Raw genomic sequence first — 17,586 nt, 5'->3', positions numbered from 1 at the left:
TGCAGAGTACTGGAGACTGAACGCGGAGCGTCAATCCTCCACAGAGATGTCACACGCATCCTACCATCACTAGCATAATTTACCAAAAGTTAGCTCGAGGGGACTGATAGCCAACAGAGCCGGAGGAAACCCACTTTTTCTTGAATTATTTTGGTGGTTAATTATTTTGATTCTCATCGGGTGCTCAACAGTGGATAAGCGGTCATGTCAAAGAACATTGAATTATTTATAGGCACGCGCGTCTTGCTGTGTGACAGTATTGCCCCAAAACCATTTTGTTAGATGTGCGTCTTCAACAGTGACTGGCACACGTTGCTTTTTCGGCCAATGCTTCACATTGATGACCACGGATACTTGCTGATAGGCAATGGTTCTCGCAGTATAGCCAATCTTCAGAGGTGGCTTGATATGTTTTGCCATTTGATTGGCTTCATTTAAGCCGATGTGTGTTGGGTGTATGGAAGAGGATCCAAAGGACTGACTTTCGAGGCGTCAAAGGCTTTGGCACTACCTCACCTGGGAGGACGCATCCTGGCTAACGGTCGCCATCCTGTATTGCATCCTGGCTAACGGTCGCCCTCCTGTACTTGGATCCTATAAATCTCCATGCTGACCACTTCAGAGGAGAGAAGAAGAGGTAGGATAGCGACCAGGCTACCCATCGACTGTTTATGTGAACACATTGATCCAGGACACCCGAGCGAAAAAGGAACCAAATACAAAACATCCAATGATCGGTGTGTGTTGTTGATTTGTTTTCTGCTCAAGTCAGAGTGAGAGTGAGACGACCACAACCTCAGGAAGCTGAACAGACCACGGTTGCAGAGTAGGTGTAAATCCAAATACGATGGTCCACTGTGCTGGGTGCGAGAGGCCTATACTGGACAGGTTTCTCCTCAATGTTCTGGACAGAGCGTGGCACGTCAAGTGTGTACAGTGCTGCGAGTGTAAATGCAATTTAACAGAGAAATGCTTTTCTCGAGAGGGGAAACTATACTGCAAAAACGACTTCTTCAGGTAAGCTTGACCGGTGGGTGCTTGCTCCCTTTCATTCTCATTTACTACAGGAATTATTATTTCAGATGTAGTCTTGGATAAGCATTTCCATGTTTCTGTTTAGTACACACTACTATCCTAATGTTCTCAGTCAAATGCACCATTCCCCCTCAAAAGACTCTTAAGGATATATTGCAAATACAAAACATTTTCAATATAATGTATTATAGGCTAATAATGAACATATAAACCCTGTTATTTGTTTAGTGTAACAAAAAAACTGAGGTGAATCTCTAACTTCTGAAGTAATGAACTCAAAAGTAGAGGCTGTATTAAATTGCAAAACTATGTAAAGACATACAATAATTACACCGTATACCTTCAAATTGTAGAAAACTGTTAAGTCAATAATGTTCAGCCTTTTGCTCTCAAAACATTTGCCATTATCATTTGCCTATAACAAAATGATAGGCATACTCAAGGCTAAATACTTAATGGAATTTATGATAGGTAGCACATATTAATACATTAACCATTCTAAATATCCATTTTACACATGTCTAATATGGTTAAAATAAACAATTAAGACTGCATCCAATTCCTCCAGAATTTTTGTGCTAGGTGTGAAGGTGGATTTGGAGGTGGTGCTTCGGAAGCTTTGATTAGGAGAGCCAATAATTAAAGGATTGTTAATTTGTATTGTTATGCTAAAAGGTAGACAGCTACATTAAACACGTGTGTATTCGTCCTCTGTATGGTGTATGAAGGAAATAAGGCGCAGAGAAGCGGCTAGAATCAATACTTCATCGGGGTAGTATGGATGAAGTGTGTCTCTCGGCCCAGTGGCAAAGCTATCTGCCCAGGCCCCCGTGTTTGCACGGCTCCAGTGAGAAGGAGGTGATAACTGGATTTAAATAATAAACCTATTTAAAAGATCAAACAAGCAGACAATGCAATCACAGACTTGCAGTCAACAATCAGTGTACACCATCTCAATACACATTCGTTTCTATTACAATCAGCAGAAAGAGGCTAATCACACATGTTAAAGTAATAACTTGTATATTGCAATGTGTACTATGGTGCATAAGTCGTTATTATCTCAAAACCACAGAGAACATTATTGCTTAATTGTATTATACATTTAGGGCTGTTTTTTTGTGTAATTACATTATGTAGTCTTTGTTCATAATGATCAGCTAAATTGCAGAATGGACAACACTAACATGTCTTTTCATTAGGTCTAAATAGAACTCAAATGCAATTCTAAGCAAATCTCTTATTTACCCAAAAACGTGTTTATAATGGAACAAATAATTTTTGATTGGGCCAAGTAAGAAAATGTGTCCGTTGACAATGAATGCAGAAATATAAGATAAGGACAGGGCCTACTTCAGTCAACTATAATTGGGCGGCGCACAATTGGTCCAGCGTCATCCAAGTTAGGGGAGGGTTTGGCTGGCAGGGATGTGGGTTCGTTTCCCACGGGGGGCCAGTATGAAAAACAAAACAAAAAACAAATCAAAAAAACATGTATGTATTCACTAACTGTAAGTCGCTCTGGATAAGAGCGTCTGCTAAATGACTAAAATGTAAAATGTATAAAGAACAGGACCACATATGGCAATTATGGAATCATTCTCATCATGAACCATTGCAACTGGGAGGCAGCAGGCCTATTTATACACTCTTAGAAAAAAGGGTTCCAAAAGGGTTCTTCAACTGTCCCCATAGGATAACCCCTTTTGGTTCCAGGTAGAACCCTTTTAGGTTCCAGGTGGAACTCTTTTGGGTTCCATGTTGAACCCTCTGTGGAAAGGGTTCTACATTGAACCCAAAACGGTTCCACCTGCAACCAAAAGGGTTCTATCTGGAACCAAAAAGGGTTTTTCAATGGGTTCTCCTATGGGGACAGCCGAAGAACCCGTTTAGGTTATAGATAGCACCTTTTTTTCTAAGAGACTAAGTATTTCTTCACACGCTCAATATGCAATCGTTGTATACTAACATATATTGTTTGGTTTTGTGCCTAAACACATTTTAATAATCATGCATTCCTCGCAGGAGGTTCGGGACAAAGTGCGCGGGCTGTTCTCAGGGCATCTCGCCGAACGACTTGGTCCGCAGGGCAAGGAGCAAAGTGTTTCATCTCAACTGCTTCACTTGCATGATGTGTAACAAACAGCTATCCACGGGAGAGGAGCTCTACATCATAGACGAAAATAAATTTGTCTGCAAAGAAGATTATCTAACCCACAGCAATGGGAAAGACACAAACCTTCTCTCAGGTAGGCCTAAACGGCAAAAATTGTCTTTATAATTTTGGGCGCATGGCTACTAAATTGATGTGAGTTGTTCCACATGTTGATCATGCATCAATTCAATGATTTGAAGAATAACATGACCGTACTCTTGCATCTAATGTAGGCCCTATGCCTAAACTATTTTGTTTTATGGTAAAAACAGAAATAACGATTTGCGCAATTGCAAGCCTATATTTTCACAAGATTGCTAAAGATTTATTTGGATTTGAGGTATATTTGTAAGCCGAAATATGCTATTATATTTGCATAGATGTTAATTATCGGGTTGTATGGTTATTGTAGACCCATAAGCCTATTGATTTTATTGTAGGTCCATTTTATGATTTATTAATTGGTCGCTAAAAAGTAATGGATGGACAAATAGTGTTCATAAAAATAATGTACATCTGCACAGGTTATTATTTCAGGTAGGCCTATAGTGTAATACGGCTATATCAATTTGTTTAAAAAAAACATTATATTTTAGTAAGGCTATAAAGGCCTACACAAATAGGCCAATAGTAATAATTCATATTCCTTATTGTATTGAGCTTATAGGTCTACACATGAACTGTGTGTCTAAGCTTTTTCTATCCTTTTTCGTTTTTACAGTAACAGCATGTAGCGATCCAAGTTTATCACCGGATTCTCAAGATCATTTACAGGAAGATGTAAAGGACTCTGAAATAGCTAATCTGTCGGACAAAGAAACGGGTAGTAATGAGAATGATGGCGAGAACCTTGGCGGTAAACGACGTGGACCGCGAACCACCATCAAAGCAAAGCAACTGGAGACCCTGAAAGCGGCGTTCGCTGCCACCCCCAAACCCACCAGACACATCAGGGAGCAGCTCGCGCAGGAGACGGGGCTGAACATGAGAGTAATTCAGGTAATGGCAATGACAAATGCACTATAGTGACATAAATGTAATTCCTGATGCAGCTCATGTCGTATTGGTATGGGAGTGAATGAGGACAGTATAGTGGGGGGAGTGGGGGGACCCTCACCTTGTGCGCTTTCAGGGTGACGCACATATTAAAACGTGTGATATAGCAGCTTATATTTTATGGAAAGTATCTCCCTGAGCGCCTGAGCAACAACAAAAAAAGGGCGGGGCACGCGGAGGGGGGTCTTGGTTGGCACTTGTTTCTCCATGTTGGGCACGGTGTCAACAGTTCGCCACAAACAGAGGCCTCATCACAATCACACCGCTCCTTTCTCATCTGCCTTCCCGCTTAAAGATGGGGTTGCCTAGAAATTGCATGGTCACATTGAATTGAACGAGTGAAAGATTGGCTGCCATCGAGGTTTATTTGGAAAGCGTAATGTATATGGGTATTTTTGATTCTTGGCGTGCAGGATGGGTTAACATGCCAACTGGCGTGAGACTGGTGAGAGCGATGGGAGTCTTGGCAACGCTGGGCCATCACGTTTTGCGACCACATTTAGCCATGCTGTGACCATTTTCAGTCAAGTGTAAATGCAGAAATCTGTTTCAGGAGACTTCAAAATGCCTCCTTATCCCCCAGTCTAGTATAGGTTAAACCATTTGAAATAAGCATGCCTCATATTGACATATAATAATAACAACAACAACAGACTCAATTATTATCAATAGTTTCATTATGACTATTATTATTATCATTGTTATCATTATTATTATTATTATTATTATTGTTGTTATCATTATTATTATTATTATTATTATTACCAGTGGTATTTATTTGACATGTTTAATTTGGACAAATTGCATAACCTAATGCAAAAAAGTAAGCTAGGCCTATCATTTGGAAGGCTTTTTTGTTTGGTGGCATTATTTTTGGCATATTCTCAATAGTTGAAAATTAGGCTACTGAAAATTAGGCTACTGAAGATGCACACCTGATTTGGAATGTTTTAGTTGCTCTCTGTGTCTCTCTTAGCACCTAAGTTGGGAAAATAAATCGTATGGGCACACAAATAAGCGCATCCACACCGCTGAGAGACTCCCATGATGGGGATAGTGCTGCGGGGACGTGGTAATGTATTAACAAAACATTGAAGTCAGATGAAGTGAAAAAAATAATGGTTTATGGAGATTAATAAAGTGGCGAGGTTGGATATTTAAGAGCGTCAAGGAAGAGCATAATTAGCTGAAGGAATTCAAGGGTGGATACATAGATTACGAAATAATAACCTCGCAGAGCCGTGTAATATATTGGTAACAACTCTCCTACTAAGTATTAATTGTAGATTTTAAAAGTTCCCGCTGCTGTCCCCTTAGTCGGGGTAAATGGAGGGTTAAAAGATAATTAAACTGAGGTTAGATCTGTGAGTCTGGAGTGACGATAATTAGTAGTAATCTTGTCCCTGCAATACGACTTCACTCCATCAAGTCACCACGCACCGAACCTGACCACAATGTAGGGCAGCGCGCGCACCGGCACAAACAGGGCACCTAGGTTATGCATGGCCTAGGTGTTGCTTTGATGTTGATCACGGATCTATAAACAAAGCAATTATATTATAACGGTAAGCATTAATAATTATAAAAAACTGACACCATAAATAATGCTTATATTGTTGGAATAGTTCTGATATCAGAGTTAGGCTACTTTTTATATAGGCTACCAATCTATAATGATATTTCTACAGAAAAAGGTTTTCGATCTGTAGTGAAGTAAAGTGTTTGTTTTTATTTTATTGACTATGCAATTTGTATTCTGCACATTTACATCCTGTTGGCATTCCATTATTATCTTAATGTATTGAGATTTGTGGTCAAACGTAATTTTTTATACAGAGGCAACCTTTGCTGTGAGCCTCTCTTTGTCTCCAACTCTCCAGACGTAATATGTGCACTTAAATTCTTCCAATACATTTTATTTTCATTAACGTTGCTCTATGCTGACTTGTGTGCTTCATAGGTATGGTTTCAGAACCGGCGGTCCAAAGAGCGACGCATGAAGCAATTGAGCGCCCTGGGCGCGAGACGGCACGCGTTCTTCCGGAGCCCGAGGAGAATGAGAACGCTAGTGGACCGGCTGGAACCCGGGGAATTAATTCCAAACGGCCCTTTCTCATACTACGGAGGTAAGAAGAGTGATGAAACGGCTTGCGTGTCCCAGCGGGTTTATCGGTTTCACATGTTTGTCTGAAATGTCGAATAATTTTACGTGTCCACCAAGCGCTGTTTCCGTTTGTCGCGCTGCCCCAGGACGTCTTTGATGACTATCATGGCTTATCAGATGAGCTCAGCACACATCATTGGAATAGTACCTACACCGAGAGGATAACTTTTAAATGTTTGGGTATGGATGGACATTATCTAGAGATGGATTAGTTAGGATGCTGTGCCAAATCTTCACGTGTTAAAAAATTGATATAAGATTTACAATGGGAGATAATTAACGATTACGCATGTGCCAAAACACCACAAAAAGGTCTGAAGTAATTCGAAATTGATGTTGTTAAAATAAAAATGTTAAAATAACGTGTCTCTTTAAATGTCTCAGATTATAGACTCCAATCATCTGACCCATTTGTCTAAACTATAAATAAAAAATACATAAAATAGGCTTAATAAAAATAACAATTACAGTAGTGTGGACAATCAATCTTGATATGGTGTCCATGTAAGCTAAACAGCGCGCAATAACAGTTAATGCAATAGGCCTAAATGTGTCATTAAATATGAATAAATAATCACTAGTACACTATTTTTATTGTTCTCTGTATGTCATGTATATTACATCAACATTCAAACTGTATTAAGAGGGGAAGTAGCTCATTACCAAATTCCCGCGGCATTCTCTGTGATCCCTGTCTGGAACGGGTTCGTTAATAAGTAACTCATCCATATCATTTAGGTCAACGGGTTAGTTAGAGAGGGCTCCAAGCCATAGAATTATCTCACTGACCGAATTGTCTTTACTTTTTTCCTTACAAGATGACATTCACATGCAATAAAGGTTTATCTGTAGGCCTACTGTTTTCCTAGGAAGGAGCTTGAAACATATTTGGTTGTGACATTCCTTTTGTGCTTCTTTGAGGAATATTTAGAATGTTGATGCTTGGAGAGGGTAGTTGAATATGAGAAATTATTAATATACAAAGTAAATCGAAAATGTTTATCTACTACTTTCAAAGGACACAACGCTGTTTTGGGGAAATTTAACTGTAAGGTTTTAAATAGGGGGTGCTTATATTTGTCCTGTTTCACTGCATGTGGTCCTTTGTAGCTCAATTGGTAGAGCATGGCGCTTGTAACGCCAGGGTAGTGGGTTTGATCCCCTGGACCACCCATACGTAAAAATGTATGCACACATGACTGTAAGTCGCTTTGGATAAAAGCGTCTGCTAAATGGCATATTTGTATTATTATGTACAAGTAGGTAACCGGTGTGAAATGGAAATGTGGTTTTTGCATATCCTAGCTCCCCCGAGACACCTTTGGAGAGTGGGGTCACGGCCAGGGATCAGCTGTTATTGACTGCAGCCCTGGAGCAATTCGGATTAAGTGCCTTGCTCAAGGGCAGATCAACAGATTTTTCATCTTGTCGGCTTTGGGATTCAAACTAGCAACATTTCGGTTACTGGCCCAATGCTCTAGCCACTAGGCTACCTGCCGCCCTTGAAATATAACAATGTAGACTTGATTGTAGTGGAGTCTGTGCGTCCTTATTTCAATTTTCCTAACATGTTTTGTGGATATCAATAGTGTGTGGTGGACTCTGGTCCTTTGTTGTGTGCAGTGGGCCTAATAGTAAAATGCTGAAATAAAAAATTTGATCTCAGAAGGTAAAATTGCTGATGAAATGGTCCACATTTTAATTAATTTTGCGGTGGCGTTGTTCTCCCCACCCAATTGCAGTTTTGATTTAAGTGTGACGTGCTTTGACTAATGTGCCACGGCGAGGGTTTCTCCCTATGCAACTTCAGGCTATGTATATTCAATGAATTCCTGAATATCTCTGAAATCATTTTTACACACCCTATTGTTCCCAGGCTAACTCTGATATTCTTGTCGATCTGCAGATTATCAAAGCGAGTACTACGGTCCAGGAGGGAACTACGACTTCTTTCCTCAGGGGCCTCCCTCGTCGCAGGCACAGACCCCCGTAGACCTCCCCTTCGTGCCCTCCTCAGGCCCCACGGGCACCCCTCTAGGTGGTATGGACCATCCCCTGCCCGGGCACCACCCCTCCAGTGAGGTGCAGCGCTATTCTGACATCATGTCCCACCACCCTGGGGATTCGCCCAGCCCGGAGCCAGGCATCCCGGGGCCCATGCACAGCATCTCCTCTGAGGTGTACGGCCCCAGCCCGCCCTTTACCTCACTGTCCCTCAATGGCAGCGGATACGGCAACCACCTGTCCCACGCACCCTCGGAAATGAACGAGGGCACCGTCTGGTAGCTCTAGAGAAAGGACTGTACCACCGAGATATTCAATAGGGGAGGACAGGAGAGTGGGCATGGGTAGGGGCAGGGGTAGGGACACCAGTCAAATCATTTTTTGTCAATCATATTTATTTATTTAATTTCCCCATATGATATTTTTTGCAGGGAAAATAAATATGGCGAAAAACAAAACGTGGACAATGTGGTTGTAAACATTTACCTTGGTATTGTGTTGATGTTTCGATTGCTTCTTTTTCTAAACCCGAATAAGGACTTGGGCACATAAAAGACTGTGTGTGACTGTTGACCCTGTGGGCCCCTGGCGGCCCCGGGCCCCTGCTCTCCATTGCTGTGACCCTTCCTGACTCCTGTCAGTGGCCTAGCACAGCGACGCCCCTCCAAACACATGCCACTGGGAAAACAACCATTCTGAAAACAAGTAATATGTCCCAAATCCACAAAAACATAATTAGCTACTGTCAAAGACAGCTTTACAGAAAAAATAAGGAAGGGTGGTTGGTCTGAACCCTAACCTGCGCCGCTGGCACTAGAAGAAGGCTGAAAGGCATCAGACTCTATTTATGGCACCAGACGTGTCCCTTGTATTTATTCAAAAGCTCCTCAGACCTCTTTGCCTCTCAAGGCTCTGCCATATTAACACTTAAACAACCTTTTTGACACTAAATACATTTCTGAAGGCCAGGGGAAATATATTTTTTTCTCTCCATCCCGACAGTTTTCTTTTTTTGGTTCAAAAATCAAACCACCAAATCTGAAGAAGTTGGCCTTCAAAAGGAAAACAAAAGGCAAGGTTATATGGCTTGTGAACCCTTTATTTAAATTGAACAGAACTTGAAATGTTGTTAAATGAAGTCTACCTTCTAAAAATATTTTAATGGGGGTCTGAAAGGGACATAGAACAGTCAACTGTTTACGTAATATATTTCATTCAGGAGTTAAAAGTATCAAACCATGTTTTAGAATCTCTTGATCCAGATAAAATGTTCCAAGCAACCAACCAAACTTTTGTATTGATTTTATTTATATTGTATGAAGACAAACACGTTTGCTGGGGTTGTTGTTCACTGTGCTAGTTTGTACAAATGTTGTTTACAAAAAAACAAAAAAAACAAAAACACGCAAGTAGACAGTTGCCAAATAAAAGATAGCACAAATACAGTAAAAGTGCTTTGCACCATCATCTGCAGAATGTGTTGAGACAGTGTAAGTGTTAAAAAATGCTAAGGAGTAATTTACTTCTTCATTTTTTTAGTTTGCTGAAAAACATTCATAAAGTTGTTAATATAACATACTTAGACAGGTTTTATTTTTGTGTCTTCAAAGGAAAATCCAAACTATTAAATTGATGGTCGAATATGCAGCTAGCAGCTGCTACTTTCTTTAAATATCAAGCCCTCATGGTATGTCTGTTATTGTTCTAATGAACCTAAGCTTATGTGACCTCCAGTGCATATTAGACCATTCACTGTATAAATACAACATGTTGAAAACAATTGTGAGTTTTTAATAAAAATAGAAAATATACAATTTGAACGATAACACATTTTCTTTGGACTGATCATCTCTTACCTTATCTATATTTCATATATTTTATATTTCAAAATTATAAAACTTAAGTGTAGGTTATTTCTCTTATATGTTCTTTCCGATTTAGAATGAGGGAACTGTTTATGTATCTCTTTAATGAAGTCAATTGAACAGGTTGAGCATAATAACCACTGCAGTATAGTATCTGCTAAATGTAAGCAGTTTGATCTGATTTGCACATCCATACATTGAATGGAAATGTCAACTACTGTTTTTGCTACACACGCACACACACACACGCACACACACACACACACACACACACACACACACACACACACACACACACACACACACACACACACACACACACACACACACACACACACACACACACACACACACACACACACACACACACACACACACACACACACACACACACACACACACAATACTGTAATAACCACATAGTAACTGAACTGGATGCTCTGTTGACTAGCATTGTAGTCACACCATAACAGTAATGCCATGCAATGTGTTGCTATATATGGCGGTGCCCGTCACACACCAATCTGAAGGGACATTTTCTCCAATATCACAGCAGAGCATGGAATATTGTGGTTGCAATTTTACTTCTTTCTCCATTTAGAAGAACAATTCATATATAGAATACTATAGGGATTTGAAAAACAAGGAGACCTTGCTGACTTGAGTTTGTCCAGTAATAGAAATGGTTGACACCGTTACAGCAGCCAACACAAGGGGGAGGTCCACAGAATTAATTCATAAATTATGCTGATATCGTTTCTTTTCCCACAGTCCTGGCAATGGTTTTGACCTCTTGGAAGTCATTCCATTTCTTGAGGTCGTGGAAGGACTGTGACGATGAAGAAACTATGAATTTGGGTCTCTTGGTTATTATAGTATTATTATTCCTACCTCATGGGAAGAGGATACCTAGTCAGTTGCACAACTGAATGCATTCAACTGAAATGTGTCTTCCACATTTAACCCAGGGGGCTGCTTTAATCGACGTCCACGGCGCCTTGGAAGCAGTTGTTATGGGTTAACTGCCTTACTTAAGAGAGAATGGAAGATTTTTCAACCTTGACCGGCTCGGGGATTCGAACCAGCGACCTTTCATTTACTGACTGGCCCAACACTCTTAACCGCTAGGCTACCTGCTGTTATGGGGGCTTCTAGTCCTTATGTAGACCACATACGAACAAACAAACAAACAAACATAAACAAACAAACAAACATCAACAAACAAACAAACAATAAACAAACTGAAACAAAAAAAGTCAAAACAAGTACTGGAAGTGAAACATTCTCATACTTCTGATTTATTTCAATGTATAAAACATCATGACCAAAGGAATGAAATGCATTGAAATGATCTGGTTTTAAAAGTATTCATAGGTGCGGATGGCGTGGCGGTGGGTATAGGATTGTGGGCTGTATCCAGGGGAAGAGGCCTTTATCTCTGGGAGCCTGTATGGCTGCCTGCTAGCCTGAACGCTGACTGCCTGCCTGCTAGTCCCCCGGCGTTTCCAAGGCCCTGGCCCCTGGACCATAATCCACCATGAAATCATGGTCCTGAGAGTTAACCAGGCCTGGGGGGCCGAGGGCTTGGGGCCGGTGTGTGTGTGTGTTTGAGTATGGGGGATAGGACTCTCCTGAGCCCCAGGGCTTAGCCCCAGCACTAACGATACGCACTGGCACCCACCCTGGGGCCATAGCTCTTTAAATTCAAATATCCTATTGATCGTGCATCGGCTATTGGTTCAAACTGACCTTGTAGTCGCGTTAAAAATAAATGCAGCCTTAACTGTATTGAAGGATTTTAAATGACGCTTTGAATTCCTGATCGAGGGGATTTGAATATAGCTCACAGCCTCTGGTGCTTGGGTTAGGAAGGGACGAAGGCAGAATGAGCCGGAGTGTACATGATGATTTACGGTAGTGCAGGGTCAGGATGGACCAACCAAAGAGGATATGTCCCAGCAGACAGATGCACGATAGTTCTGTACTGCAGCCAAACTGAGAGAGGTTTTTTTCAGCTCTGCTCCATATGAGTAGCACTTGGCTTGTGCTTTTAATGCAGAGTGGCTCAGCTGGAAGTGCACTCTCCTCTGAGTGGAGTGGGTAAGCAAACAAACACATGGCATGGCGCACGTCTTCATTTTCTGCTTCAAACAAATGACACGTCTGGGAATGGATTCCGAACCAAATCAGAATGCTAATCAATGGAACTGGCCGGTTGAGCAGACAAATATTCTTAGTTGTGTATACGTATTGAGCTGCTGGGCCGGGGTGATATCCAGCCATGCAGCTGCCTGGCAGGCTACTGCTGCTTTCTGCTGACTGGCAGGGCAGGCAGGCAGGCAGAGGGAGGGAGAGAACACTCTGCCTCGCTGTCTGCTGCTTGTGGTTCTCAACTACAGATGTAGGATCTTAATTTGATCACTTTTGTTGCTGATAATTTTCCTGCACCACAGGAAATGAAGACTAGCTTCGTGATTTACATACATGCACTGATAAACCACACTAACACACGGTTATATTAACAATATTGCACTTTTCATGTAGCCTACTTTCGGCCAGCTAATAGCCTAAACGTTAAAATCCTGTTACAGCAGAATTATTTTGTGACAATATAGGTCAAATTAAGATCTTACATCTGTTCTGAGAGCTAGCTATCTGACTGCATTCATATGTACACCGTTACTGCAGTGACATCCTTTGATAGACCTAATGAAGCCTGTACTGGATTCTGATGATGATCTAAAGTCACATCTCTCGTTCAAGGACCACTGACGTAGATAAAACTAAGGCAACTATACATTACTCCAATACTCACCAGTACTCATGACCCCTGATAGGTAGAAGGATGGGATAGGTGCCATCACTTTGATCTACCAAAAATACCTTGTCACGGATTCTGCCGAGGCTGCCCCTCCTCCTTGCTCGGGCAGGCTTCGGAGTTCGTCGTCACCGGAATACTAGCTACTGCCGATCTATGTTCTATGTTTCTATGTTCTACCTGTTGTCTGATTGTTACAAACCTGTTTCCCATTATGTGATTACTCCTTCCCTATTTAACCCAGTGGCTCCCAATGTGTTTTGTGCGTGTTTGTTTTTCGTTTCGTGTGTCGTTGGTGAACGGGTTTGTTCCTCCCTGTGTGGAGGTATTTTGTATTGGTTTCTTTACTTATTCAGTAAAGTACGTTTCAATGAGTTCTGTGTCCTGCGCCTTACTTCGATCCACCACATTACACTGACACTCGTGACAGACCTTTAATACTCGTGGTCAGGAAAGAGCAAAATGAAAAAGGAACCACTGGGACGTAACCTGTAAAAGCTACAGTGTATAGCAAAGTTACAATATGGGATCCAATGCTAGCAGATGCTTCTAAAAGTGGAAGATATAGTCATTGGTTTCACCCGGGGGTGTGTCCTGATGGCACAGTATGTTAGTGTTGGGTTGTTCTGATTAACACAGAGCATGGACTGTATCTGCACCATCTGACAGACTAGAAGAGAGATTCATTTGTCATTCAGCACTTGGAGAGCGACTGCTGTGTCGTGGCTAGGGGCAAGGGTTCCCTCAAAGAGTTAGCGGTTTCATTGTACTGTGCAAGTAACATTTCCAATAAAATAGTGAAGTTCTCCCCCTTCAGTCATATTTGAGAACATGATATGAATGTAGGCCTACAGCTGATGTTCATTGTCCATTGCCAACATACCTCAAGCCTTCACAGAACAACACCCCCAGCAGTCTGGCAGATAACATACTGTAGCTGTATAGTGATGGGATTGTGTTCATGAGAATTGCATTGTCTTTATTTATTTATTTGTCCCATTATGAGTCAATATTTATTGAAATAAATACCGGTAAGTAATCTAAGTATTCATATTTTTAATCGTTCTTTGTTCATATTAAGTCAGTAGACTTAGTTTAGCTTTTCAGCAATATAAAATATCCGCTCCAACATTATCAGAGTGCATTAGTTGAACCAGCTAAGCACAGCTGCAGACTCCCCTTATCACCCAGTGACTGCTGTGTGGTAATGTGAGCTCCAGGTGTTTGTTGCCATGTTACTGTACAAAGGCACATGGCAGCACAGCGTGCTTAATTAAAGCAATCCCTGGTTATCCAAAGAAGGAAATACCTGGATTAGAGAGAGATTTGCAACTCAAACCTGAGACATTGCTAATCAATTTAAAGCCATTAGACAATTAATTTACTTTCGTGAGTAATTCGTGGATATTGCATGCACTAATCTGGCCCACAGTTGTCACTCTGTGTACTAATGAGTATTGAATATACTGTGTACAAGGTTGACTGGAATGGGTGTGAGCACTAAGCTTGTATGCTGGGAGGGAATAAACAAGACCAAAACAGTTTCCTGTGTGTGTGTGTGTGCGTGTGTGTGTGTGTGTGTGTGTGTGTGAGTGCATGCGTGGAAACAAGGAGATTTTCATATAAACTCTTGCTGAATGACAGCTTTCAGAATATTTTGCCTTAAAAAGAGAAAATAGTTTGTACATCAAATCACTAAATAATTTCTAACCAATAAATACAGTACGCTCTGTATTGTGGGTGTCTGAAAGCATCCTATTTGATTAGCTTCTGCTAGCGGAAACAGTTCTTCCAATTGTAATGCTAGCTCCTTGCAGTCTTGGGGAATGTGTTCTTTGCTCAACACAGTGACACGTTGTCCTTTACCCTAGAAAAATCAGACAGAATATTTTGCCCTTTTTTAAACATTCATTGCAATTAAAGCTAGCTTGTGCAAGTGCATCCAAGCATCTCTGTTATTCAATTCTATTAGAATGCATAAGCAGCAGCATGAAACCACGCAGTTAACAGGAATTAAAACCATAGGCAAGATGACGGATTACACAGAAAATTGTGTGTGTATGTATGTGTGCGTGTGTTTGCGTGTTTGCGCCTGCACGTGTACGTGTGCGTGTTCTGTTTTACAGTGTCTTCGTATTGTATTGTAGCATGTATCTAACGTTACTGTTTGTCAGGATTTATGTTATGTGCAAATGAATAATACATAAAGTCAATATAGTCTAAACACAAAATATATCAGTAGGGGCATTCTTGTACCGTATATTTGAATGCACTGCATTCCAGCCATTACAATGAACCCGTCCTCTTATAGCTCTTCCCACAAGCCTCCTCTGATGTGCTCTGTTGATGGGAACATGACAGTTGGCCATCATTAATCATAGTTACTGTAGAAGACCTGAATAAGAGAGCCTTAAGGTGATCTTATATTTAAACATATTTAGTTGTTTTTATTGATAGATACAGTGAAGAAGTGATTGAAATGGGGACATAGAGGAGAGGAACATAGAATGGAAAGTGGCGCAGTCAGGGTTTGAACCCATGCCTCCAGGGGCAGTGTGTGGTTTGGGGGCAACAGCACTACCTACCACTAGACCAGAACCCAACACTCCTTACGCTGTTCTAAAGTATATTTTGAGCATTTAAGATATAATTTGCATTGTAATACTAGGCTCACTTGTCTACAAACATTCATACTGTATATACAGTTGAAGCCGGAAGCCCTTTTTCCTCCAAACGTGACGATCGTCATTATGGCCAAACAGTTCTATTTTTGTTTCATCAGACCAGAGGACATTTCTCCAAAAAGTACGATCTTTGTCCCCATCTGCAGTTGCAAACCGTATTCTGGCTTTTTTATGGTGGTTTTGGAGCAGTGGCTTCTTCCTTGCTGTGCGGCCTTTCCGGTTGTGTCGATATAGGACTCGTTTTACTGTGGATATAGATACTTTTGTACCTGTTTCCTCCAGCATCTTCACAAGGTCCTTTACTGTTTTTCTGGGATTGATTTGCACTTTTCGCAACAAAGTTCGTTAATCTCTAGGAGACATAACGTGTCTCCTTCCTGAGCGGTATGACGGCTGCGTGGTCCCATGGTGTTTATACTTGCGTACTATTGTTTGTACAGCTGAACGTGGTACCTTCAGGCATTTGGAAATTGATCCCAAGGATGAACCAGACTTGTGGAGGTCTACCATTTCTGTTCTGAGGTCTTGGCTGATTTCTTTAGATTCTCCCATGATGTCAAGCAAAGAGGCACTGAGTCTGAAGGTAGGCCTTGAAATACATCCACAGGTACACCTCAAATTGACTCAAATGATGTCAATTAGCCGATCAGAAGCTTCTAAAGCCATGACATCATTTTCTGGAATTTTCCAAGCTTTTTAAAGGCACAGTCAACTTAGTGTATGTAAACTTCTGACCCACTGGAATTATGATACAGTGAATTATAAGTGAAATAATCTGTCTGTAAACAATTGTTGGACAAATGACTTGTGTCATGCACAAAGTAGATGTCCTAACCGACTTGCCAAAACTATAGGTTGTTAACAAGAAATTTGTGGAGTGGTTGAAAAACAAGTTTTAATGACTCCAACGTAAGTGTATGTAAACTTCCGACTTCAACTGGAGGTCTATGTAGATGGTTTGTAGACTGGCAGTAAGCCTATGTAGATGGTTTGTACTGGCTAACAACATGCGTAGTGTGTGCAATAAGTGGGTGTGGTGATAAAATGAGACCGTCCAGTCACACCCCTTCTCAGCTCCAGCAGCACCTTTACAGAGTGGACTAGCCATGCAGTTAATTAGAAACAAAAGCTGGAATTAATTAATTAGACTCCAATTCCTCTGTTTTTTTTTTACCACTCCTGCCAAACTTTATAATGGAATAGATTGGCTTCCAGAATTACTGTACATATAAAATAATTCATTAAAGTTAAAGTCAGGGGAGGACTGTAAGATGAATGGGAACAGTTCCACCTTGATATTCCTCACCGTCGCTGGAGTATTTCTGTGTGTGGGGAAGGGTCTGTTGGTGGTCTGGAGTCGTTCTAGAGGGTTTGGGCCTACAGTGTTTTGCAAAAGTATTCACCCCCCTTGGCATTTTTCCTATTTTGTTGCCTTACAACCTGGAATTAAAATGGATTTTTGGGGGGATTGCATCATTTGATTTACACAACATGCCTACCACTTTGAAGATGCAAAATATTTTTTTGTGTGAAACAAACAAGAAATAAGACAAAAAAACAGAAAACTTGAGCGTTCATAACTATTCACCCCCCCAAAGTCAATACTTTGTAGAGCCACCTTTTGCAGCAATTACAGATGCAAGTCTCTTGGGGTATGTCTCTATAAGCTTGGCACATCTAGCCACTGGGATTTCTGCCCATTCTTCAAGGGAAAACTGTTCCTTCAAGTTGGATGGGTTCCGCTGGTTTACAGCAATCTTTAAGTCATACCACAGATTCTCAACTGGATTGAAGTCTGGGCTTTG

The 17,586-nt window shown here is 41.0% G+C and overlaps 1 protein-coding gene across 1 annotated transcript; it reads left to right on the top strand.

The window, feature by feature from the left end:
* The first annotated feature begins 16 nt into the window (after nucleotides 1-16).
* Nucleotides 17-10,234, top strand: LOC121567758 (LIM/homeobox protein Lhx1). Its single transcript, XM_041878013.2, has 5 exons — nucleotides 17-1,017; nucleotides 3,061-3,284; nucleotides 3,912-4,189; nucleotides 6,207-6,372; nucleotides 8,317-10,234. Exons 1-5 carry the CDS (start codon nucleotides 848-850, stop codon nucleotides 8,694-8,696), a joined length of 1,218 nt encoding a protein of 405 aa, XP_041733947.1. The 5' UTR covers nucleotides 17-847; the 3' UTR covers nucleotides 8,697-10,234.
* Nucleotides 10,235-17,586: the final 7,352 nt, after the last annotated feature.

This window comes from Coregonus clupeaformis, chromosome 6, assembly GCF_020615455.1.
Source record: "Coregonus clupeaformis isolate EN_2021a chromosome 6, ASM2061545v1, whole genome shotgun sequence".
Classification (NCBI taxonomy): Eukaryota; Metazoa; Chordata; class Actinopteri; order Salmoniformes; family Salmonidae; genus Coregonus; species Coregonus clupeaformis.
The sequence above is the reverse complement of the archived record's forward strand: the minus strand, read 5'-3'. Positions and strand labels throughout refer to the sequence as shown.

Excerpts from the sequence above, each read along its gene's own strand:
- LOC121567758 (XM_041878013.2), top strand. The coding sequence starts at position 848 with ATGGTCCACTGTGCTGGGTGCGAGAGGCCTATACTGGACAGGTTTCTC. Across the intron at positions 1,018-3,060 it reads TGCAAAAACGACTTCTTCAG|GAGGTTCGGGACAAAGTGCG; the intron begins GTAAGCTTGACC and ends CATTCCTCGCAG. Across the intron at positions 3,285-3,911 it reads AGACACAAACCTTCTCTCAG|TAACAGCATGTAGCGATCCA; the intron begins GTAGGCCTAAAC and ends TCGTTTTTACAG.